This window comes from Protopterus annectens, chromosome 2.part2, assembly GCF_019279795.1.
Source record: "Protopterus annectens isolate FY-2018-M chromosome 2.part2, PAN1.0, whole genome shotgun sequence".
Lineage (NCBI taxonomy): Eukaryota > Metazoa > Chordata > Ceratodontiformes > Protopteridae > Protopterus > Protopterus annectens.
Genome location: NC_056730.1, coordinates 37,441,430 through 37,468,056, shown reverse-complemented (window position 1 = coordinate 37,468,056; position 26,627 = coordinate 37,441,430). Strand labels below are relative to the sequence as shown.

At 40.0% G+C, this 26,627-nt stretch overlaps 1 protein-coding gene across 4 annotated transcripts in view; it reads left to right on the top strand.

Annotated features, from left to right (window-relative positions):
- Positions 1 to 26,627, top strand: part of THBS4 (thrombospondin 4) — a 972,706-nt gene that overhangs the window by 243,576 nt on the left and 702,503 nt on the right. For all 4 annotated transcript variants that reach the window (XM_044063723.1, XM_044063722.1, XM_044063724.1 and 1 more), the window contains 2 exons: positions 4,212 to 4,294; positions 5,035 to 5,086. In XM_044063723.1, the coding sequence (XP_043919658.1) occupies positions 4,212 to 4,294; positions 5,035 to 5,086 (135 nt within the window). The remainder of the gene's footprint in view (positions 1 to 4,211; positions 4,295 to 5,034; positions 5,087 to 26,627) is intronic.

Here is a 26,627-nt window from a genome sequence, read left to right as displayed (position 1 = left end):
ATACCTCCTTCTAAGTGTGAAAAAATTGAACAGTTTCATTGTATGTTGAGCTATGCAGTTGAACAAGAATGTAAGCTATTTTTTGGAAATGCATCTGATTATACTATGACAAAATGAATGGTTAACTTTAAAGAACTTAAGTGAAAGAAAAGAGCTGGTGTTTAAACTGGCGGACAAGGGCTACCAATTAATAATACTACACTATACAATACATAAACATGCGCTATCAACATCTTAACAATGATAGAATTTATAGTAAAATAAGATCTTCAGTTTATCAAGAAGCAGTTAAAAATTATGAGGAATTGATTCATAAAGGGGTCAGGTTGAATTATTTCAGCCAGGAAGATGCTAAAAATAAATTTCTGAACAAGAACAGCACAATGGCGAAATTTTTTTGTGTACCAAAAATACATAAAAGCTTGGTTAATCCTCCGGGCCATCCCATTGTATCTTCCTGCAACCATTTTACTCACAATATAGCATGTTTTTACATCATTTTCTGTTAAAGAAGGTGGTACAACTACCCCCATACATTAAAGATGGTTTTGATTTTTTAGATAGAGTAAGAACAATACCATGACAAAACGGGATGTATTTCATAGTGATTGATGTAGTTAGTCTATACACTACCATAAGACATAGGGATGGCATAAAAGTGAAGAGTTTTTTCTCAAAAATAACCCAAGTACACAATATATTGTGGAATTAACATTATTTTGTCTTGAGAACAATATATTTGAATCTGATGGTTTTCTTTATCAGCAAAAATGTGGAACAGCTATGGTGACAGCTTTTGCCTCCACATATGCCAATATATTTATGGGTCTCTACGAAAATTTGTATGCATATAGAAATTGTTTTTTTAGGGAGCATGTCATACACTATTTTAGATACATAGACGATCTGATCTTTATATGTAAAGGGGGATTTGAAAAAGTGGAGACATTTATTCAAGATCTACAAACAAAAACATTTCAGATGAAATTTGATGGGCTGCAGAAAGGTAACAGTGAATTATTTGGATATTACTATGGAAATCAATATGAATGGTAAATTAAAAACTAAAATATATAGAAACATGTGACAGCCCAGTCATATGTTACATGGCACAAGTTGCCATCCCCCACATACAGTTACATCTATTCCTTATGGAGAGTTAGTTAGGATCAGATGCCTATGTAGTGATTTTAGAGACAGTGAAAGGGAAATTAACAGTGCAGTAAACATGTTCATACAAAGAGGTTATGATCAAGAGAATGTGTGGAAGGGGTATTCTAGAATGATGGTTAGACAATCAGGCAGAACATTGGGCAAGGAGATAGGAAGAGGATATCAAAGGAAGAAACGAAAACATATATTTTGTGTCTAAATACACAACATTTTCAGATTATTTGGAAAAACTAGTAAAGTATTATTGGTCTTATATACAAAAAGAAAAGACCTTTTTAAAAGAAATTAAGTTTTTCATATAATAGGGGTAGAAGCCTGAAAGATATTTTAGTACATGCAAAGTTTATAAGACCAAGAGAAATAGGAGATAAATATCTGTTAATGAAGGGACTATTCCATGTGGTAATTGCACAATATGTCAGTATAAGGTAAATAGTTTTCAAAATATTAATGGAAAAGGTTTGACAAAAAAGGCAGTTTTAGTTGTGATAGTGAAATAATTATTTATGGTTTATAGTGCCCACGTGGACTGTTTTATATCGGGGGAAGTAAAAGGAGCTTTGCTGTTAGATTAAAAGAACATGTGAGGGACATTAGAAAAGAAAAATTGCAAAGTCCTGTAGCTATGCACTTTAAGGAATATCATAATGGAGACCCCAGGACCTGCAGGCAACACTTTTGGAATAGATACATAATGAGTTTAACACTCCTGAAGGAATTAAGGAACATTTGAGAAAGAAGGAAGCAGAATTTATTTTAAAATGTGGCACATTACATCCCAGGGGACTCAAAAGGGAGTTTTCCTGGAAGTATTTGGTCCTATGTGCCTTCAAAAAATAATAATTGTTTTAGAAAGTTTTAATTGATTGATTGTTTAATGAATAGTGTAAGTGTATTTAAAACGTTTGTAAATTGAGAATAAGGTGTACTATGAAAAGGCTTTTTGGAGCCGAGAAGCCAGAGAAAAGCAATTGTGTTCTATGTATATAATGGAGTTTTTTATTTTAATAAAATATTCCTTTTGTATCTGCAGTTTAATGGATTCACTTGACTTGATTTCTATTGTGTGGTTTATAATACTAAAAATCTATTTACAAATACAAAAGTAAGTTTTTGGATACAATAATATTGAAAGTGATGAATAAAAGAAGAATTGGAGTTTATTTTCTCTTATAGGTGTAAACTACCCACTGGACAATCCAAGGGGCCCTAATGGATATGTATTACCCAGTCAGACTTTCCCAGTAAACATAGACAAATAAATATATATGATAACAACAGATATGCACAGGCAATGGTGTTGGAGTTTAACATAGATGCTTATCAGATTAAACATATTTTAACAAAAACTTGGAGTTTGGAGTATGCTTGGCATAAATAGTGATGCCAATAAAATTCTGGTGTTAAAACCAATGTTGTCTTTAGAAGAAAGACGAGATTTAAAAATTATTTTCAATTACCATTTGATAATGAGGGACAAAATACAAATTGGGTAGGGACATTTAAATTTATAGGTAGAAAGAGTGTTCACACATTTTGGAAGGACGCCGAGTTGAAATATCTAATTATGGATTTGTATCAGTGAGGACTTATTTTAATTGTGAATCTAAACAGGTGGGTTATCTGCCTCTCTCTCTCTCACAAATCTCCATCAATTTATATTGGAAAAGGGAGAGGCATCTAAAAGATTGAATTTATGAACATAAACATGATATGAAAAAGGGATAGAAAACAAATTCACTGTGCATATGTATAAAGGTTTACCCCAGACATTATTTTTTGGGATAAATAATGTGGTTTTTGATCAACTGGGGGTGCCTGTACTGAGAAATTGCAGCCCAGATAACTCTTTCTGCAGATGAAAAATCATGCCAGTGAATTTCCTGGAATAAATGAACACCTGTCTATAGGTTGTATTTTAAAATTATGTTGTTATCAGATTTAAAGAGATGTTCATGTGACTTGAAATAGTTTTTTTTAAGGAAGTTATGTTATTTAGTTACTTGGTTTTGAAGAAGTCCTTATAACTGTTGATGGGACAAAAGTGCTTAATCAATGGTATTTCATGTTTATTGTTTTTTATGTGATTAAAAGTGTTTAGCATAGTACCTGCACTGTATTTTTGGTTTTGTTACATACATGGCTACACTGGTTCATATTTCTGCATAACTCATGGAGAAAAGACTGACCACCACATTCTTAAAAAAGTCACTGCTAAATTACTAAGAATTTTTTTCTGCTATTAGTTTTCAAAAATAATAATGACAATAATGCTTCCCACACCTATCATCAAATTACAGCTGATCCAAAGAAACACAGCAGTACATTTCACTATAGCTACTCCATTTTCATAAACCTAATTTATCACTCTAAATTTTAAGTCCAGTAATGAAAAAGTGACACATCTCAATAATACACATATAAAATGCCATAAACTCATGTCTTGCACACCAGTTCATGCCCTGCAGCTTTGTAACCTTACATTTTAGTTCATGACCCTAAAAATACAGTGTCACAGGGGTAAGGATTAAAAAAGGCATAAAGCTTTTTAGGTTTAAAACTTGATAATGTGCTATTAACAATTCTTATATAGATCTATGTATATACATACAACTCCTGTTGTAAATAACAGGAAGACTTTACTTTGGGAATAATAAAGAGCTTAGAGGTTGCTATAGCACAGAACTACTAAATAATGATTTTATAAAATGGCATTTAAACTTTACGCATAAGTCACACCTGCATATATGATACCAAATTACCTTATCATGAATTTTTTAAATGGCTTAATAAGATGCAGCAGAATCACTGTGTACAGTTTGTCTGAAATATTTTAATGTTATCCAACAATATGATCCATGGTATTTTATTAGTGTACTCAAAATATTGACTACAGCACAATTGTTCTAGTTTGGTATATCTTTTATTAAACTGCTTATACACGAGTTTTCCAGTTTTTGAACATCTGTATATTTTTGCTATTTTATTTATTGATCAAATAACTGATGTAAAGTGAATTATTATTGTTGTTTTTCTAGGTGATGTCGGGAAACTCTTGGTTGTCCAAATTACTCAACTGAATCAAATGTTAGGAGAAATAAAGGATATCTTGAGGCAGCAGGTAAAAAAATACTCATTACTATAGAAAAATAACTGTAATTCAAAATAATTTGTTGTTTACAACATCACATCAATACCATATTGACTAAATATATATTTAGTTCTAGAAAGTACAATAAGTATTTTTTTTATCTTCTCCTGACTATTCAGAAATGTCCTCGGAGATACTGTTCCACCAGTGATCATCTTTTTGGGAAGAGGGCTTGCTCTTTCATCCTTAGTAGATCCCCCCCATCTGCATGCCATGTTTACGTAACCCAGATATAGTATAAATTATGAGACTCCCACCTTACCCCACTACGTATTAATGGGTACAATGAACAAACTAAAACCAGGCATTGCAGAAGGATAAAGAATGTTATGATCACACAGTACCCAGAAGTAAGATGTATTTACTCCTTATAGATTTCCTTGCCGTGAGCGATTGATGTTGAGTGATACATATAGGTCCTTCTTTGCAGAAAAGCAGTGTTCCTGAAGGGAGATTCACCTTGTTGGTACATCTACTCCTAAATTGCCCGTGGCACTTACTTATGCCTTATATTTGTGCCAGTGGGTTTGCAAGATAAACCTCTGTAGAATGAAAAAAAAATATTGTAGAACTGTTCTGGTTCTTAGATGGCAGGAAAGTCACAAAATCAACACAGTATTACACTTTTAGCTTTTTGTACTGTAGTTTGTTCTTGTTGCATAAATGACAAACAGGATATAGATTTACTTATGTACTTTTCTTTCTCCAAGGTAAAAGAGACAACTTTCCTGAGAAACACTATAGCTGAGTGTAAAGCCTGTGGTGAGTATGTGGATAGTTTTTTTACTCAAGGACAAGAAATGTAACTTGAGACATCTTCTGGCAAAGCCTTCCTAAGTGTTTCTGTGGCATTTTATAATGTTTTAGGAAATGGTCACTCTCAACAAGGACTACTTCTAACAGTGTGTTTCCTTTCTCTACTGAGATCAATTACATGCACCTGTCTCATGGCTGGTTCTGTGACAGCATTTATAGTTTTCTCATCACCAATTCATAATTAACATTTTCATTTATGTGTTCAGTATTTTTGTTGTTGGTGTACATATGTATGTTCTGTAACAGCACTTATTTTTCAGTCTTTCATCATAATTTAAATTCAGTCTTTTTTCAGACTGTTTTTGCTCAAATGTTTATATATATATATATATATATATATATATATATATATATATATATATACACACACGTATGTGTGTGTGCGTGTGTGTGTGTGTGTGTGTGTATGTGTGCATGGGATCTATCTCTTTGGATGAACCTTAGGAAAACTGAATGCTTGTAATGCCAATACAAGCATTCAAAAAGTCATATGATTGTAGGACTCTGGCTTCCCTTAGTAGGAGGTCGCAATACGGCAAAAATAGGGAATTTTCCTTTTCCCTGCTGTTGTGCGATCCCAGGCTTGGTATATACAAGTAGCAGTTTTTCCTTTTTCTTTTTTTTTTTTTTTTGGTACCATTCAATCTGCATAGAGTGACTAAATTATTTTCAGTTTTGTGTTTTTCAGCTAAAGGACACTTATGTGTTTTATATGTATCTATGTGTATACATATATATCTATATATATGGCTTCACTTCATATACTCGAAATGCTGAAATCTCGAATGTCAGCATTTCGAGTGCATCAAGTCAAAACCATCACAACACCGAAACCCCACAAAGCCAAAATCACAAACCCGAACACACATACACTACACCACACACAAACCACAACACCTACACCACAAAAAAATAAAAACACAACAAAACACCACACATACCTACACTAAACATAAGCAGGGGGGGCAAGCTCCCCTGCACCTCCCCACACCCCTACTTATATATACTAACTCCGAGATCACACAAACAGAGGAAAAAAACTCAAACACACACATTCTACAGTCCCTCGCACGCACACACACACACACACACACACACACACACACACACACACACACACACACACACACACACACACACACACACACACACACACAGACACACACACACACACACACACACACACACACACACACACACACACACACACACACATCACACATACACATAAGTTACAAAAATGCTTACATATACTCACTCACCTGAAAGTCTGACAAAACAACCCCTCGTTGGTCAGGTCAGACCATAAGCTAATCACCCTTAACATCCACATCCCACCCCCCAGTAAGGAAACCATAAAAAACTTCTCCAAAGCCAACTTCATGCTACTCAAGTCAGAAGTGACAAACTTCATGACACCCATGCAGACGGGAACTGAAAGTTCATCTGCTGAGTCCTACACTAAGGCATTGTATGAGCACATCCACTCATGCATGAATCGTGCCATCCCAAATAGAACCAAGATGCTATCCTCCAAAAAAAATGAAGTCAATTTGGTGGTCCCCTGCCATAAACAAACATTACAACAAAAGGAAGAAACTGTTGCAGAAAAGAGGAAAATCCCAGGATGCAAAAAACTCCCTTACCAGCCTCAGTAAGAAGCTGAGATCTCTCATAAAATCCTCCAAAGCTAGTTACGAGAATAAAAAAGAATATGAAACAAGTGCCAAAAAACACACCAACTCCAATAAAAAAGCACTTGTAGGAAATAAGGCTGCAGGCAATGGTTTGTTGAGTTTAATCAGGCAACTAAAAGCACATGAACGCGTTCGTGTGCTTTTAGTTGCCTGATTAAACTCAACGAACCATTGCCTGCAGCCTTATTTCCTACAAGTGCTTTTTTATTGGAGTAGTTACGAAAATAAAATTGCCAAAGATTCCAAAGACAACCACAAGGCATTCTATAAATATGTCAAGAATCTAAATGGCAATGCTCAGATCTGCTCTGAGCTACAACAGAATGGCATTAAATATACTGATCCCAAGATATTGCCAATATCCTGGCAGATCAATTCAGTGCCAGTTTCACTCCCCCTCTCACCCCCTAAATGGCCCATCTCAATACCGGAAGATTGCCAAATTCTGGTAATAATGGCCACACAGGTAAAAAACACACTCTCCAAAGCTAAGAATACAGCATCCATGGGACCAGATGACATCCTGGGTTGTGTACTACATGAACTACAAAATGAACTGGCACCTCACCTAAGTGTCATGTTTAATCACCTCAGGCTTCGTGCCCACTGAGTGGCACACAGCTACAGTTATCCCACTCCACAAACAGGGATCCATCTTGGATCTCAGGAACTACCGCCCCATCAGTCTGATGAGCCTGATCCATAAGGCCATGGAACGTATTATCATGCAACTTATAAACAAAGACATTGGCAACCTTCAAACACTGGACCGCACCCACTTTGGTCAGTTGTTGTAGATGTCTTGTGAGGTACATACCAAAAGGGGCATTGTACTCTATAATGGGTCTAATGAGTGATGAGTAGAGGGGAACAATGACCTCTTTTTTCCTGGATGAGAAAAATTTTTTGATGAGGTGTGCCACGTAGAAGGATTTCCTGACTACTGTGGCAATGTGATTAACAAAGGAGAGACTACTATCCACCTGTGTCCCAAGGTCTCTTATCACACTTTCAGTGTTAAGTAGACTACCACCTATGTGGTAGTTCATGGGTACTGAGTTTTTACCAAAAGGGATGACAATGCACTTTTTGGCATTGAGCTTGAGGTCATGGCTTTGACACCAGACATCTGTCTCAGCGAGGCCCTTTTGTAGGATGTCCACATCTTTTGGAGTTTTGATTATGGCTCCTAGTTTTCAGTCATCTGCGAACTTCATGAGCCAAAGACCTTCTGTGTTGGCCTGTACTTCAGAGAAGTAGATACCAAACAGGAGAGGACCTAGGACTGAACCCTGTGGTACTCCACTTGTCACTGGTCTGACGTTGGATTTGGAGTCTGCTACTTTCACAGTGTGGGTTCTGTCAGTGAGCCAGTTGGCAACCCATCTTGTGACATAGGGATTTATACCTAGTTTAGTGAGTTTATCTATAATTCCAGAGTGGGGGGATGGTGTTGAAAGCCTTGGCGAGATCTAGATAGGCTGTGTGAACCACCTTACCCTCATCTACGGCTTTGGTGACTGCTTCAAAAAAGTCTATCAGGTTTAGGAGACATGATCTGCCTTTTACAAACCCGAACTGGGTGGGGTCCTGAGTTTGGAGATTACCAATGTCATTGTTTATAAGTTCCATGATGATACATTCCATAGCCTTGCAGACCAGGCTCGTTAGGTTAATGGGGCAGTAGTTTCCGGGGTCTGTGGTGGCTCCCCCTTTGTGGAGTGGGATAACTGTCGCTGTGCTGCATTCAGTGGGCACATAGCCTGAGGTGAGGCTATGATTGAACATGGTACTTAGGTGGGGTGCCAGTTCGTTCTGTAGTTCATGTAGAACACAGCCTGGGATGTCGTCAAGTCCCATGGATGCTGTGTTCTTGGCTTTGGATTGTGTGTTTTTTACCTGTGCAGACGTGATTACAGGAACTTTGCAGCCCTCTGGTATAGAGATTGGCCCACTAAGGGATGACAGGGGGGTAAAGATAGCACTGAACCTATCTGCCAGGATGTTGGCAATATCAGTTGGTTCTGTATATTTAGTGCCATTGTGCTGTAACTCAGGGCAGATCTGAGTGTTGCCATTGAGATTCTTGACATAGCTATAGAATGCTTTGTGGTTGTCTTTAGAGTCAGTGGTGATTTTGTTTTCATAACTAGCTTTGGATGATTTTATGAGGGATCTCAGCTTCTTACTGAGGCTGACCAGGGAGTTTCTCCAATCATGGGATTTTACTCTTTTTTGCAACAGTTTCTTTCTTCTGTTGTAGAGTTTGTTTATGGCAGGGGACCACCAGATTGGCTTCCTTTTTTTGGAGGATAACATCTTGGTTCTGTTAGGGATTGCACAATCCATGCACTCATGTAAGTGCTTATAAAGTGCATTTGTATAGGATTCAGCAGTCTTACCTCCATTGTCCGTCAGCATGGGTGTTGTGAAGTTTGCCACTTCTGTCTTAAGAAGCGTGAAGTTGGCTTTGGAGAAATATTTTACTGTGGTTTCCCTAATGAGGGATAGGGGAGGGATGTGGATGTCTAGGATGATTAGCCTGTGGTCGGATCTGACCAATGAGGAATTGACCTCTGGTGTAGAGCACTGATTGCCCATGTTGGTAATAACCAGGTCTAGGATATTGTTGCCCCTGGTGGGGGTGTGGATAAGTTGATCCATGGCATTGGAATTTATGAACTCCAGAAAACGTTGAGCACAAGAGTTGGTACATGAGTAGTTTTCCCAGTTAATGGTAGGGTAGTTGAAATCACCCATTATTAGGGTGTTAGGTTGTACCCTAGTATTTTCCAGTGTATTAAGAAATGAGGAGTGGGAATCCTGGGGCATGGTGGGTAATCTGTAGAAAGCTACAATTTGGATTGCGGTCTTGCCCAGAGTTAGTTGCACTTGGATAATCTCGGATGCATTATGCTGAGCAACTAGCCTGGAGGTGTGGATATTCTTAATGAATATGGACACGCCTCCGCCTTTAGTGTTTCGGTCCAGGTTAGGTGGTCGAAAGGTGTGGTATGAATTATAGCCTGGTAATGCAGGGGTACTCTCTGGAGCCTTGAACCAGGTCTCTGTCACTGCACAGATGTCGATGTTATACATTTTAAGGAGTGCCTCGAGTGAGTGCATTTTGAGGCTTAGACTTCTAGTATTGAGTAGCAATACCCCTCAAATTCTTCTTGCCTGTACCTGTTAGGGTGGTGAATTTGTCATTTGAACCTTGCCTAAAAAAGGCACTATAGGGGTGGCTAGTGCCTTAGCCAGTATCCGGAATCCCAGGGGCAACAGGTGCAGCCATCTCTGGCAAAGCATCGTGGTTTGTCGATCATGTCATCCCAGGCAGACAGATACTGGATCCCCTTAGAATGACACCAGAAGCTTAGCCAATTGTTGAAGTCAATCATTTTGTCCTTGTACTGTGGTATCATTCTGAGTGATGGCAGGATGCTACTCAGGGCTAGGGTTATACCTGCCTGGGATACAAGATTGTACAGCTCCTCCATGTCCCTTTTCATGTAGTCCAAGGAGGTACATCTCAGGTCATTCACATGAACACGGACAATGACAGAGTCATATTTGTACTTGTTGTGGAATGACCTGAGTGCATGTGTTATGTGGCGGATCCTGGCACCCGACAGGCAGATGACAGTAACTTTCTCCTTGTTTAGCCTGGTGAGTGGAACATCAGTGTGCCTGACTACAGAGTCACCTATGACTAGAGTGTTGGGTATGTTGTTATGCCTTATGGGCTGTGGTTGAGTGGCACACTGAGTTTGTGGGCTATATGTCATTTGGGTTGTATTGGGGGGTGGAGGTTGCTTTTGTTTCTGCTTTGGAGGTCCCTGTTGCTTGGGCAGGTTTTTACTGAGAGCCTCCGCTAATGTAGGTGTGTGTTTTGTGTTTCTATGTGTGTGTTTTGGTGGTGTAGGTTTTGAGGGACTATGTGCTGAGTGTGGTGTGGTGCTTGTGTTTACCGTCTCCTCTTGACTGTCTAGTCCAGTCTTGGGTGAAGAGAGCTTTGCTTCCAGTTTGGATATATAAGTGCATCTCTCACAGGTTGTAGTGTTGGGTGGTAGGAGGAGACGGTTGTCTGTGTACATGAGGCAATTACTGCATTGCCCCAAGATGCCCAAATTCATCAGGTAGACAGGAGAAAACACAGGGAGCTGACCCTTATACATGCCTGGATAGGTGCTTATTTGTTAAGTACTAGAAACTGTTTTCCTCTAGACAGTGAGGAAAGTTGAGTGCTGTAGTAATTTGTAGTTTATTTAGTGCTTACAATAAGTTCTGAACAAGTGCTGAGCTCAAGGAAACAGACGAGTGCTGAAACAAAATCTGGCTAGTTCTAAGAAACAAAATTAAGCTAGAAGGCTTCTCTCCAACACAATGTAATTATATTGCCAGGTACCCCGTCAAGCTCAAAAATGCTTAAATTTTTTTTCCAAGACAAATTACCTGCTACTAAGCAATGGTATAAGAAGCTTCAAAGCCCCACGAACACAGATAACACAGACTCCTATGCAGAGGTGTAAACTAACAGCCTGTATAACCACTAAAGAAGTTGTATAGAATCAGCTGTACCTGACTGTATTAAAACCAGGCCTTAACAGATAAACAAGCCACCCTGGTGGACCTCTAGTATAAACAGACTAAACAACAAGAGAGAGAAACTACTATCCAAAAGCAAGCGGGAACTGGCTCAGAAAAAATCCCTCACTACGCCAAACAAACAAATTAGAGATCTTGTCAAGTCCTCCAAAGCTAATTATGAAGCAAACATATCCTCACTAGCTAAGGATAATCACAAAGAATTATTTAACTATGTCTGAAATCTCAAGGGAAATACCCAGCTATGCGCTGAACTAGTTGGGGATGGCACTATCCATACTTAAATGGAGGAAGTAGCCAACCTGCTAGCTGACAGATTTGCATCATATCTCTTAAGTGTCCTGATTTTCACCTCATATTTTTATTTGTTCCTTATAAAATGTGTGGTTTTCTGGAAAATCATTGAGAAGTAGAAATCACTAAATAATGACAGACATTTGAGTTTTAGACTTCATACCCTACAGAAAATGCATGATAAAGCAAAGCCTGTTATTCTATAAATTTTCCAAGTTTATAAGAGCAATAATTAAAATTGCCCCTATTTTTGGGCCATTATGCCCCCATTACTTTTGCCCTTGCCTGGATGTCTTGCACTGAGACACATGGGTTTAATAGTTGGTGTAGAGGATTAAGGCTGCTGTTTCCTGTAGCAAAGGTATAGGGACTGAGTCTGAGTAAATTTGCACATTAATAACTAGGCATACTCATACTCACACACACACACAAACACACACACACATGCAATATCACAATACAATAAATCCTCTGGTCCTAGTTTAGTATATACACATTTTATTTAGGTAAACTTCTAGGTAACATCATATTGTTTACTGGAGCCACTCAGAGTTTTGCAACTTTAGCTAGAGATCTAGAGTGCATCTGAACAGAAATCCAAGGTATCCACTGAATTCAACTGAAAAATAAGTATATTTTAACCTACATTGCCCTTTGTGAACTGTATTTAACTAAATTGCTGCTTCATTTCTGCTGTTTTTGCTATTGAGACTCTTTCATTCTACACTTTGAAGTTTTAGTACTTCTGCCTTATGTAGCATATGCTAGATTCAGACTTGTTGAATCTAGACTGTTTGGTATCACCTGAGCACTAAAAACATCGTTCTTACATTAACTAAAATGGAAAACTAACAAATCTTAACAAAATCCTCTGTATAGTACTAAACAATGTAATAAGGGCCAATACTATTAAAAATAGTAACAATTATATCAGAAAAAGAGTGCAAAGTCCTCACTTATCTAGAGGAAAATAGTTTTTTACTCAGGCTTGTCCAAGGGTCAGCGCCCGGTGTTCTCTCCTGTCTATCTGATGAATCTGGGCATCTTGAGGCAATGTAGAAATTGCCTCATGTACACAGACAACCCTCTCCTCCTACCACCCAACACTACAACCTGTGAGAGATGCACTTATCTAGCCAAACTGGAGGTAAAGCTCTCTCCAATCAAGACTGAACTTGACAGTGAAGAGGAGAAGGTAAACACTTGCACCACACCACACTCATCACATAGTCTCGCTAAATCTACACCAACAAAATCCACACATAGAAACACAAAAACATTCACAGAGGCTCCTCAATAATAATCTGCTCAAGCAACAGAGACCTCCAAAGCAGAAATGCAAGCAGCCTCCACCCCCCAACAAAACCCAAATGACACATAGCCCGCAGACTCAATGTGCCACTCAACCACAGCCAATAAGGCAAAACAATGTACTCAACACACTAGTCATAGGTGACTCGATAGTCAGGCACACTGATGTCCCACTCACCAGGCTAAACAAGGAGACGGTTACTGTCAGCTGCCTGCCGGGTGCCAGGATCCACCACATAATCAACGCACTCAGGTTACTCCAAAACAAGTACAAATATGTTGGTGTGAACGACATGAGACATACCTCGCTGGACTACATGAAAAGAGACATGGAAAAGCTCTCCGATCTTGTAGCCCAGGCAGGTATGACCCTAGCCCTGAGTAGCATCCTGCCATCACCCAGAATGATGTCACAGTACAAGGACAAAATGATTGACTTCAACAATTGGCTAAGATTCCTGTCACCCCTGGGATTCTAGTATCTGTCTGCCTGGGATGACATGGTCGACAGACCATGATGCTTTGCCTTTGCTTTGGCCTGCACCTGTCACCCCTGGGATTCCGGATACTGGCTAAGGTTCTTGCCACCCCTATAGTGCCTTTTTTAGGCAAGGTTCAAATGACAAAGTCACCACCGTAACAGGAACAGGCAAGCAAAAATTGAGGGTGATGTTACTCAATGCTAGAAGTCTAAATCTCAAAATGCACTCACTCAAGGCACTCCTTAAAATGAAGAACATCGATATCTGTGCAGTGACTGAGACCTGGTTCAAGGCTCCAGAGAGCACCCCTGCACTACCACGCTATAACTCATACCACACTTTTTGGCCATGTAACCTGGACCAGAACACCAAAGGCAGAGGTGTGTCCATATTCATTAAGGATATCCACACTTCCAGGCTAGTTGCTCAGCATAATGCAGCCAAGGTTATCCAAGTGAACTAACTCTGGGCAAAACTGCAATCCAAATTGAAGCTTGCTACAGATCACCCACCATGCCCGAGGATTCCCATTCCTCTTTTCTTGATGTACTGGAAAATATTAGGGTTCAACACCCTAATAATGGGCGATTTCAACTACCCCACCATTAACTGGGAAAACTACTCATGTACCAACTCCTTCGCTCAACGCTTTCTGGAATTCATAAACTCCAATGCCCCTGATCAACTTATCCACACCCCCACCAGAGGCAACAATATCCTAGATCTAGTCATTACCAACATGAGTGACTGGTGTTCCACACCTGAAGTCAACGCCTCATTGGTCTGATCCAGCCATAATCTAATTACCCTAGATATCCACATCCTGCCCCCACCCCCATTAAGGAAACCATGGTAAAAGTTTCTCCAAAGCCAACTTCATGCTTCTTAAGATAGAAGTGGTGAACTTCATGACACCCATGCAGATGGACAATACAGTTACGACTACTGAATCCTACACAATTGCACTTTATAAGCATTTACATGAGTGCATGGATCGTGCTATCCCAAACAGAACCAACACGCTATCCTCCAAAAAAAGGAAGCCAATCTGGTGGTCCCCTGCCATAAACAAACTGTACAACAGAAGGAAGAAACTGTTGCAAAAGAGAGTAAAATCCCATGAGTGGAGGAGCTCCCTGGTCAGCCTCAGTGTAAGCTGAGATACCTGATAAAATCCTCCAAAGCTAGTTATGAAAACAAGATTGCCACTGATTCTAAAGACAACCACAAAGCATTCTATAGCTATGTCAAGAATCTCAATGGCAACACTCAGATCTGCTCTGAGTTACAGCACAATGGCACTAAATATACAGACCCTACTGATATTGCCAACATCCTGGCAGATAGGTTCAGTGCTAACTTTACCCCCCTCTCACCCCCTAAAGAGCCCATCTCTATACCGGAAGAATGCAAAGTTCCTGTAATCACAGCTGCACAGGTAAAAACTACACTCTCCAAAGGTAAGAACACAGCATCCATGGGACCAGACAACATCCCAGGCTGCATTCTACATGAACTACAGAATGAACTGGCACCCCACCTAAGTGCCATGTTCAATCATAGCCTCACCTCAGGCTTTGTGCCTGCTGAATGGTGCACAGCAACGGTTATCCCACTCCACAAGGGGGGAGCCACCATGGACCCCAGGAACTACCGCTTCATTAGCCTGATGAGCCTGGTCTGCAAGGTCGTGGAATGTATCATCATGGAACTTATAAACAAAGACATTGGTAATCTCCAAACTCTGGACCCCACCCAGTTCGGGTTTGTAAAAGGCAGATCATGTCTTCTAAACCTGATAGACTTCTTTGAAGCAGTCACCAAAGCCGTAGACAAGGGTAAGGTGGTTCACACAGCCTATCTAGATCTTGCCAAGGCTTTTGACACCATCCCCCACTCTGGAATTATAGATAAACTCACTAAACTAGATATAAATTCCTATGTCACAAGATGGGTTGCCAACTGGCTCACTGACAGAACCCACACTGTGAAAGTAGCAGACTCCAAATCCGACTTCAGACCAATGACAAGTGGAGTACCACAGGATTCAGTCGTGGGTCCTCTCCTGTTTGGTATCTACTTATCTGAAGTACAGGCTAACACAGAAGGTCTTTGGCTAATGAAGTTTGCAGATGACTGCAAACTAGGAGCCATAATTGAAACTCCTAATGATGTGGGCATCCTACAAAAGGGCCTCATTGAGACAGATGCCTGGTGTCAAAGCCTTGGCCTCAAGCTCAGTGCCAACAAGTGCATTGTCATCCCCTTTGGTAAAAACTCTGTACCCATGAACTACAACATAGGTGGCAGTATACTTAACACCAAAAGTGTGATAAGAGACCTTGGGTCACAGGTGGACAGTAGTGTCTCCTTTGATAATCACATTGCCACAGTAGTCAGGAAATCCTTCTACGTGGCACACCTCATCACAAAAGGTTTCTCATCCAGAAAAATAGAGGTCATTGTTCCCCTCTACTCATCACTCATTAGACCCATTATAGAGTACAACGCCCCTTTTGGTATGTACCTCACAAGACATATACAACTACTGGAAAGGCCACAGAAATACCTCATAAAGAGGATTACCGGCCTCAAACAGATGCCATATGCAGACCATCTCAAAAGACTCCAGCTTTACTCTGTCGCATATCGCCTACTCAGAGGTGATCTCTGCCTAACATACAAAGCTATGTCAGACCCAGAGCTGTTGGACATGCTCCACTTAAAGAAATCCCAATCCCTCCGAGCTACACACTCTAGGGACCTAAACCTCATCACCACAATAAACAGAACATGACAGAGGGATAGATGTCCTTCAAGGATGCATCTGCAGTCATAACATATGGGTTGTCCTGCCTCAGGCAGCCCTTCGGTTGGCCGGATTCCAAAGTCTGGGTCTGGCCTCGGCTGATGTCGCACTTTCCCCGACGTCAGAGCGTCTGGGGTATAAAAGCATCAGCTGACGCCATTTTCCTCAGTCTTTCTTGCCGCGTGGTGCCCGAAGCAGAAGCTGTTCGCAAGTGCCGGTCGGTCAGATCCAGTGAATTCAGCTACCGAAGACTTCGAAAAAAGCTAAGTACCCCGTTGGGGACTCTTTCTTGCCTCAGCCAATGTCAGACAAAGTAAATAATTGTTTAACTTGTGGGAAATAAATACCTCATAAGGATTTCCATTCCTACTGCCTTCCTTGCTTAGGCCCAGACCACGACGTATCATCCTGTTTAGCCTGTGCTTCCTTCAACCGACGAACGCTTAGACGTCGGTCGGAGTTTGCAGAGGAATTTTTTGGAGCCGCTTTTGCTTATAAAATGCCGTCGGAGACTCCGACTTCGCATATGGTGAAAAAACGCAAGGAAAAGGACCGACATGGCCCGCGGTTTTGGCTGAAACCACGGCTAGGCCTACCGCGAGTGTCTCGGTTTCGGCCGAAACCGAGTCCTCGGAGATTCCTTCTTCCGAAACCATACATCCGACCACCGAGGCCCGGGAGGCCCCGGCTGAATCGGCTACAGAACTTCCTACCGAATCCAGTGTTCAGGAAATGTCCGACACCATACCTTTGGACATTTCTACTCCTGCACGTGGGGCAGCTAGGCCCCCTGCTTCCATGTCCATTAAGGCCTTTTCAAGGGCTAAAGCTGCCAAACTATCTAAAGCTTTGCCTACCAAAACTATTTCCCAGAGGCCTTCCTCTAGTTCACAGATCCTCAGCCTTGCTGAGGACCTTATTTCCTTAATTAGGGGTTCACAACCTCTCCCAGACAGGGCCTCTCACCCTCCTCCGGACAAAAGGCCCAGGACTGACCCCTCTGGCCCACACTCTTCAGATGATTCCACGGATGGGTCTGAGTTGTCAGACCACCAGGAAGGGGCTTACTCACCTTATGAGGATTCAGATGCTGAGGAATCTATCCCTTCGGCCTCCCCTCCTGAAGAGTTTTCCTTTGGTGAGACTCTACACTCCATGAGAGAGCATTTTCAATGGCAAGGTCAGGATTTCTCTGATTCTAGAAAAAGATTAAGGACCTTTTTGCATTTGCCTCAACATAGGCCCTTAGCTATACCTCCTGTTCTGAATGTAATTGATGATGTGTACAATGATGTAAATACAGCCCCTGATACTCTTCCTCCGGCCCCTGCCAAACCTGACAGATACTACAGGGTCCCGGATTCTCATTTCCATCTGTATAAAGCCCATTCTGCAGACCCAGAAACTATTTCTCAGGGCCCTAAAGGGGTTGAGGCCGCTACTGCCAAAAATCCTCTACCCTCTGAAAGAGAGTCTAGAGCTTTAGAGAGATGGGGAAAGAAGGTGTATACTTCTGCAACTCTTTCTGTCAGGGCATTAAATTGTCAATTTCATATGATACAGTACCAAGAGTATTTGTTAGATGAACGGAACAAGAAACTTTCTTCTCCTGAACCCCTAGACCGTAAATCCCTTCAGGATTTGGTACACAATTCACAACAGGTTAGTAATCATTTCTTAAAATGTGGCTATGATGCACTGGAGGCTTCATTTAGATCAGCTATGACTGGGGCAGTTATTCGTAGGCATGCCTGGCTGAAGGAACAATCTTTGCCAGACCATGTTAAAGCTAAACTCCTGGATGCTCCAATGGAGAAACAAAATTTATTTGGCTCCTCTGCTCAGGAGATCTTAAAAAAGGTTGAAGAAAAGGCAAAATCTGTGCAAACAGTTAAAGATTTCCTGCATGTACAACCACCGAGATTCAGCAGAAACTGGCCTACTAAGAATTGGTCCTTTCCAGACTCGGACAGAGCCCAGAGAGGCAGGAACAGGTGCCCTAGAGGCAGAGGTCAATCGAAGGGCTCCTACAGAGGCCGTCAGTGGCAGCCTGCCAACCAGAGGAGTAGTGCAACAGCAGCAACAACAACCACTGCACTAGGACAGGCTCAATGACTTAACTCTGATTCCGCCTACCAGGGATCAACTGGAAGCACCCTTGGGCGGAAAGCTGGCTTTATTCTCAAAAAACTGGCATTATATTACAAAGGATGCATGGACACTGCAAATAATAGACAAAGGATACAAGTTCCACTTCCACACTTTGCCAAAAAGAAACAGAATGCCAAACCTTCCACCAAATCAGAGGGAAGAGGCTTTAAGACAGATCAACAATTTACTTCAGATGAAAGCTGTAGAAAAGGTACCATGTTCAGAACAAGGCCAAGGATTTTACTCCAGACTATTCCTTGTAAAAAGAAAAGAAAATCAATGGAGACCTATTCTCGACCTGTCCGCACTGAATACTTATCTCATTGTGCCAAAATTCAAGATGCTGACCCTACAGCAACTTCTTCCCATGTTGGGCAAGGAGTCTTGGCTGGTGACTCTAGATCTCAAGGAGGCATACCTGCACGTTCCTATTCGACCAAGTTGCAGAAGACACCTCAGATTTCTTGCAGGATCAGAGCATTATCAATTCTCAGCATTGCCCTTTGGCTTATCTACTGCATCCAGAGTATTCACGAAATGCCTGGCATCAGTAATTGCACATTGCAGACTACAGGGAATTCAAATTTATCCATACCTGGACGACTGCCTAATACAAGCGGACAACAAGGGAAATTTGATAAAGGACTTGGCCTATGCCATACACCTGCTACAGACCTTGGGATACACAGTCAACATCCAAAAGTCAAGACTAGTACCATCCCAAAGGATAACCTTTTTGGGTGCAGATCTGGACACAACCACCCAAATGGCCTTTCTCACAGAAGAAAACAAAACAACTTCCAGATTACTTCATGATTCTGACAAGACAAACTCAGCTTACTGCAAGGAAAATCCTGCAGGCCCTGGGTTACATGGCATCCTGCATAATTCTGATACCGCATGCCAGGCTGCATATGAGGAAATTACAATGGTACCTAAGGAGTGTATGGTCTCAACACAGTCACAGTTTAGAAACCTTGATACCAATCATTCCATGCCTTCAAAAGGAATTCCTGTGGTGGGCTCAGGCCTGCCAGTCCAACAGAGGGTTGCCTTTCAACAAACCAAAAGCAAGGCAGACCATTACCACGGACGCCTCAGACCGAGGTTGGGGAGCACACATGGAGGGCAAATGTATCCAAGGCCTATGGCCTCAAGGACAGCTAAGCATGCACATAAACCAAAAGGAAATGCTGGCAGTGAGGCATGCAATCGAGGCCTTCAAACCCTACCTCCAACAAGGCCAACTGTTGATAAGGACAGACAACACCACGGTCATGTGGTACATAAACAAGCAGGGAGGCACTCACTCTTACCCTCTATGCTGGATGGCTATGAATCTGTGGGATCTATGCCTGAATCTCAATATCCAACTACAGTCCCAATTCGTGCCAGGAAAAGAAAATACACTGGCGGACAGCTTAAGCAGAACTACCATGGATGCACACGAATGGATGCTGCACCCAGACATCTTCCAACTCATAGCAAAGACATGGGGAATGCCGGAGATAGATCTGTTCGCCTCCCCACTCAACCTTCAACTGAAGACATTCTGCTCAAGGACATACCACCCACAAGCTTGAAGGGTGGACTCTCTCTCTTTCAGCTGGAAATCCCTAACAGTATATGCCTTCCCACCTCTCCCATTGATGTACAAGGTTCTACTGAAGATCAGGGAGGAACAGCCAAGACTGATACTAATAGCTCCAGACTGGCCAAGGCAACACTGGTATCCATTATTGAGAAGCATGTCTCAGGCAAAATCATGGCCTCTTCTTCTGATGCAGAACAATTTCAAGACCCTGCATCCCAACTTGAAAACATTGCAGCTAACTGCCTGGAAAATTCCTTAAATCCCAACCCAACTGTTTTATCACAGAGGGTGAAGGACATTATCTTGGAGGCTTGCAGGCCTTCCACAAGGAAGACATACTCAGCTAAATGGAAGAGATTTCTCATTTGGAGCACATCAAAAGGCTCAGATGTCACAGTGGCAAACATAACACATATCCTAGAATACTTAGCAGAATTGTTCCACAATGGCCTGTCCTATTCTTCCATTAAGATTCATGCTTCAGCAATTTCAGCAGAATACAATGTGGATCCACCTATCTTCTCGCACCCTCTCCTCAGACAATTTCTGAGAGGGATCAAAAATATTAAACCTCCAAGAAGACCCCCTCTACCTGCTTGGGATCTCAACTTTGTGCTGGAGAAACTGACACTCCCTCCTTTTGAACCAGCAGCATCTACAGTTTCTGTCTTGGAAAACTGCATTCCTTCTGGCAATCACTTCAGCAAGAAGAGTATCTGAGTTACAAGCATTAATGGCAGTGCAGCCACTTCTTATTTTCCACCAGGACAGAGTTTCACTAAGAACCAATCCTACTTTTATGCCAAAGGTGGTATCTAGGGTATCTTTGAACCAAGCTATTCACTTGTCTACGTTCTTCCCTAATCCACAGCATAGAGGGGAAAAACTTTTGCACACCCTGGATATACACAGACAACTACGCTACTACTTGGACAGAACAAAAACTAGCAGAAAAACTGACCAACTTTTTGTAGCATATGCTACTGGGGTGCAAGGAAGAGCAATTTCCAAACAGACAATTTCAAAATGGATAGGAAATTGCATTCGATTTTGCTACTCCTTTCATGGAAAGACAGTTCCTGAAAACATCAGGCCTCATTCCACAAGGGCCACGGCCACCACTACAGCCTTCCTACGAGGGGTGGCTACCAAGGACATTTTAGAAGCTGCTACTTGGAGCTCCATGCATACATTTGCCAAGCATTACAATCTACCTTTATACTCCAGATCCAGAGCAGGTTTTGCTACTGCAGTCCTGCAGGGGATCTTAACTACACCAACCTTTTCTTAGTACCTCCTCCCCCAGATTGGCTATGGTATTCTACCCATATGTTATGACTGCAGATGCATCCTTGAAGGACATAGTACAGTTTTGTACCTACCATAAATGTAGATGTCCGATAGGTATGCATCTGCAGTCAGGATTACCCTCCCTCCTACCCCTCTGTGGTATTCCTAGGGTACTTACCCCTCTTTTAGCTAGCTGGGGGAATCTATTATGGTGTATTTGTTTGTTTATACATGTATATAATTTTGCAAATGTTTGGAACTTTTCAGCATTTATCCAAATTTAGCCTTCCTAGAGGGCACCTGGCATCTGGGGCAAGAAAAACTGAGGAAAATGGCGTCGGCTGATGCTTTTATACCCCAGACGCTCTGACGTTGGGGAAAGTGCGACATCAGCCGAGGCCAGACCCAGACTTTGGAATCCGGCCGACCGAAGGGCTGCCTGAGGCAGGACAACCCATATGTTATGACTGCAGATGCATACCTATTGGACATCTACATTTATGGTAGGTACAAAACTGTACTTTTCCTGTCCCAGAGACTTCCCATACACTGGAATAAACTACCTGTCTATATTAAACAAAGCTCCTCATTAGCACTCTTCAAGAAAAATCTTGATGATTGGATGGGAAATAGGAAATTCACCCCAGGGATCACCTCTGTGGCTCTGCTCGACAGTGGCACAGGAAACTAATTTCCTTGGGTGGCAAAAGTTAGGGTACCTTATTGGCTGGGCTTGGATAGGCCCCAGGGCCGATAGCCTAGTACCTACCTATGAATCTATGAACCAAAGCCATTCATATCACTTTCAATAAAATAAAATAAAACAACTTGTGTATACTATTAAAAATCCTATTCATTAGAAACTTAAACAGTCAACAGAGGACATGAAAGTAAGTGGGAAGCACTACATTAATATAAAAACATAAAATACAAGTAAATAAAGTACATGGTGATGGGTTTATGTGATACCTAAAATATCTTCTACTGTACTCAATACATGAGTTGTGGCTTCATCAGCTGTAAATATAGAATACGTGCAGGATTGTAGTCTTCTTCTTCTTTCAGCTTTCCCGGTTAGGGGTCACCACAGCAGATAACTTGTCCGCTCATGATTGGCAGTGGAGTTTTACTGTGTCGAGTTACCTGCCCGGTGCCCAACCTTCCACAGAAGGCACACATGCATGCACTCATGCCTAGGGCCAATTTAGAGTGTCAAATCCACCTACAGCATGTCTTTGGGATGTGGGAGGAAACTGGAGCACCCAGAGGAAACCCCAAGTGACCATAGGTAGGACATGCAGACTCCACACACAAGGCACCCCAGCCGAGGACTGAACCGGAGAGCCTCTTGCTGTGAGGCAACAATGCTAACTGCTGCACCACTGCAGCCACCCTACATGCAGGACAGTAGTACAATACATAAAATTCCTTATACTCTAAGCATAGAAAAATAGTCATAAACTGAGTTCCCTATTCTACAGCACATCTGTCCATCTAGCCATCCATCCATTTTCCATTAGTCTGCAGAAATTTCACATATCACACAAACAAGAATCTGTGAGTTTTATTTATCTATTTTGTGTATTATTTTACTTTTAGAGTGGTGTTTCCTACGCATGTCAATGTACACCATTGGATCCCCTACACTACACCGACACACCACAAACCCGACAGCCAAAATGCTGACACCAAAACACCGAAACCACACAAAACCGACAGTCCACATTACCGAACACCATAACACTGACTCACAATGCACACACACAACACAAGCACACCAAAAACCTTACAAACCTACACTAAACCTTCCATAAACAACTATCTGTGCACTAACCTTAACCCAAACCCTAACCCTAAGGTCCGTCACTATCACGCAGTTACCTTACCTGCACCCTAACCCTAAAGTCCATTACTATCGCACACTTACCTTACCCGCACTCTAACCCTAAAGTCCATCACTATCGCACACTTACCTTACCCGCACCCTAACCCTAAAGTCCATCACTAATGCACACTTACCTTACCTGCACCCTAACATCTGTCACTATTGCATACTTACACAGTCGTGCTCGTTTCGCATGTCGGTGTTTTCAGCGTCAGGATTTCAAACTGTCAGTTATTTCCGTTGTCTGTCTTCCGGTGTTGGTGTTCTCATCGGCCGTGTTTTGAACTGTCGGTGTTCTCAGGTAGACCCACACCATTACATGCTAAATATTTGCAGAGTAGAGCTTTATGTAGCCTGTGTAAGTTTTCAAGAGTCGAGTATGACTGGCTTTCAGTCTAATTCCAAACTAATTTTAATATTTTTATAATGATAATTAATTTCTTTTTTTTAAGAACTTTTTATTTTATTTTAATAACAAAGAACAAACAGAGTAAAATAAAACAAACAACTATTTATGTACTGTACGTCCATAGTTGTGTAATATATCAGTGTAATACAAATTAACAACAGTTAATGTTTTTCAAGCAAATCTTTAAGTTTTAGCCACAACTTAAATGAATGAGTAATATTAGGAGTTCTCATCCTAATCTTATGCAACTCACTACTACATAGAATTTTTGGCATACTAAGAAATTCAGTACAAGAGGTAGTAGTTTTACTCTTCCAATTCTTGTTTATTATTTTCCTAGTTATTTCTAGTATAGACCAAAGAAGAGGCACTTAAGTCCTTGGAATTATTTTGGGGATCAGAGCATTAAATAAAATCAGTGACTTGGAAAAATTACATCTATCTGATCACAATGCTTGAAAAAAGTTATTGATTTCTTTCCAAAAAAGGGAGTTGACCTCACATTCATATACCATATGTATCGAATCTGCTGTTATTTTAGAATCCAGCATGTCATTCTGCTTGATTCATATATATATTTGTAACCTTGTTAAATGTAACAAACACTCTGTGTGAGAATTTCCAGGTGAAAATATTCCAATATAAAGAGTATGGAGTTTTTTTCTATTTACTTTAATACTATTTTTTTACCTTCATCAGTAATATTTCCATTATTATTTTTTGTGGAATAATTCAAAAAGTATTGTCTAAATATAAAAAGTCTAATCTAAGAGTTCTATAAATCTGTGATAAGTAAGACTTATTTGGTACTTTTTTGTTAATGGAGCAACACTCAAAATGTGTGGTTGATGTGAACTCATTGCTGCTTATTCTTTTTGTGGTTTTAAGTTTCTGTTCATCTTACCTCGAAGAATGTTAATAGCAGTCAAAGAGCATGTCCAGGGAGCTACAGCCTACACAACACCCAGGGCAGACTAGTCAAAATCTTTTCATAAATAAGAGACTTGACATCACATGTTTTGTAATGTGTGCTGTGCTGCTGTTTACTTTCACCCATTTTTTATGATGCAGTTAGCAGGACTGTGTAATTCCATCGGTGACACCTCTTGACGTTTTAGTCAGTTGTAGAGGAAGATGTAGTCATTTCTTCCTAGATATCCATCTCTTTCTAAGTCTGTTTGCTGTTGTGTCATTTGTGCAATCTTTCTTCAAAATGATTGGTGCATTTGTAGACCACATACCCACTTAGCAAACAAATTCACTCTGTCAACAAATGTGTAAATCTCAGAAGTGTTAATTAATGACAACGTTTTATGTGACACATGATGATTAAAATGAAACAAACACAATGCATCTCCACTTTGTTTTGAGAAACAACACTAGGATACTGTTAAATTCTCTCCCAAGCTTCCCCCATAGAATATATATACATTTTACACCAAGAGACAACTTCCCAAATGAGTCATATACAGGGTTATCTACCACCTGTTTCTTTTTGCGCAGGACAGTCTTTGTTTGGCACTTGTGTCTTGCAAAAAAAAATAATAAATAAAAAACAAAAATAATAAAAACTAAAAAAATCAGTAGTACTGTGAGGATGAACAGAAACTTAAAATCAGAAAAGAATAAGCAGGACTGCACACTTTGAGTGTTGCCTCATTAACGGAAAAGTACCAACTTATTTTACATTGCTCTATTATTAATATTAATTAGGAATTCCAATATTTGGGGGAAAGATTTCTTCTCCACGTTAAATATCTTATTTATCTTTGAGTTTATAAAATATCTATGTATTCATAATATTAACTATTTCTTAAAATCATGATTGTACCTAGACGTCAAGTTTTCAACAGTATGTATTTCGGTTCCATTTAAAAAATGATGCCAACAAATTAAGTTATCTTACTCTTTTAGATCTATTATTCTGGAGAAATTGTGAGTTTCAAAGTGTTCATTTGTATATGCTATTGGAAAAATTTAAAAGATTATGTCTTCAATACTATTATTAGAATATATGAACTTCCAGAAGGAAGAAAAATATTTTTTTATACAGGGAATTTCATTAGCAGAAATGTTTCCATTTAAACAATAATCGTTTAATAGCCAGACAAAACTATTAGGAACTATTTGTTTATGAAAGGCAGTAATATGTTTGTTATTTTTAGATAATATTAAATGAAGTAGTAGTTTCCATTTTGATTCATATGATGAATTTATGCATAATGCAATGATTTTTACAATAGCTGAAATAGTACATAATTGAATATCAGGGAATCCTCTTCCACCATTATCCCAACCTTTTGTGTTTCATTAAAAAAAGCTCTTGGTTTATTGGAATGGCAAAGAAACAAGTAGAATATTATTAAGTTTATCATTATTTTTTGTTAGAGACAATGTTAATGATTGCAAAACAAATAATATTTTAGGAAGAATTACCTAATTAGCATTAAACATTCTTCTATAGTAAAAATGTATTCCAATTTGTGACTAGACTCACAATTTTATCAATAACATGTTGAAAATTTAGTTTTATCATTTCCTTACTATTATATGTAATGATGATACCAAGGTATTTAATTTGAGAGTTATTCCATTTAAAATTAGAATATTTTATATAATTCTTTACATCTCTTATTGATTAATAATGTACTCATTTTATTATGATTAAATTTAAAGTTCAGAATAGATTCAAATTGCCTTGTAGAACTAATTATTTGTTCTAGTGATTTTTCTATATTTCCTATTATAAGCAAAATGTCATCTGTAAAGAGTTGAATCCTTAGTAAAGTTCTAAATCTTCTATTTTTATGCTATAAATATTTTTGATTGACATAATAAAGTTAGCAAAATGTTCTATTACTAGTGCACAAAGTAGTGGAGATCTTGGGTAACCTTGTTTAGTACCTTTTTGTAGTTTAAAGGAATTGTAAAGGAAGGAAACTATGTTGACATATGCA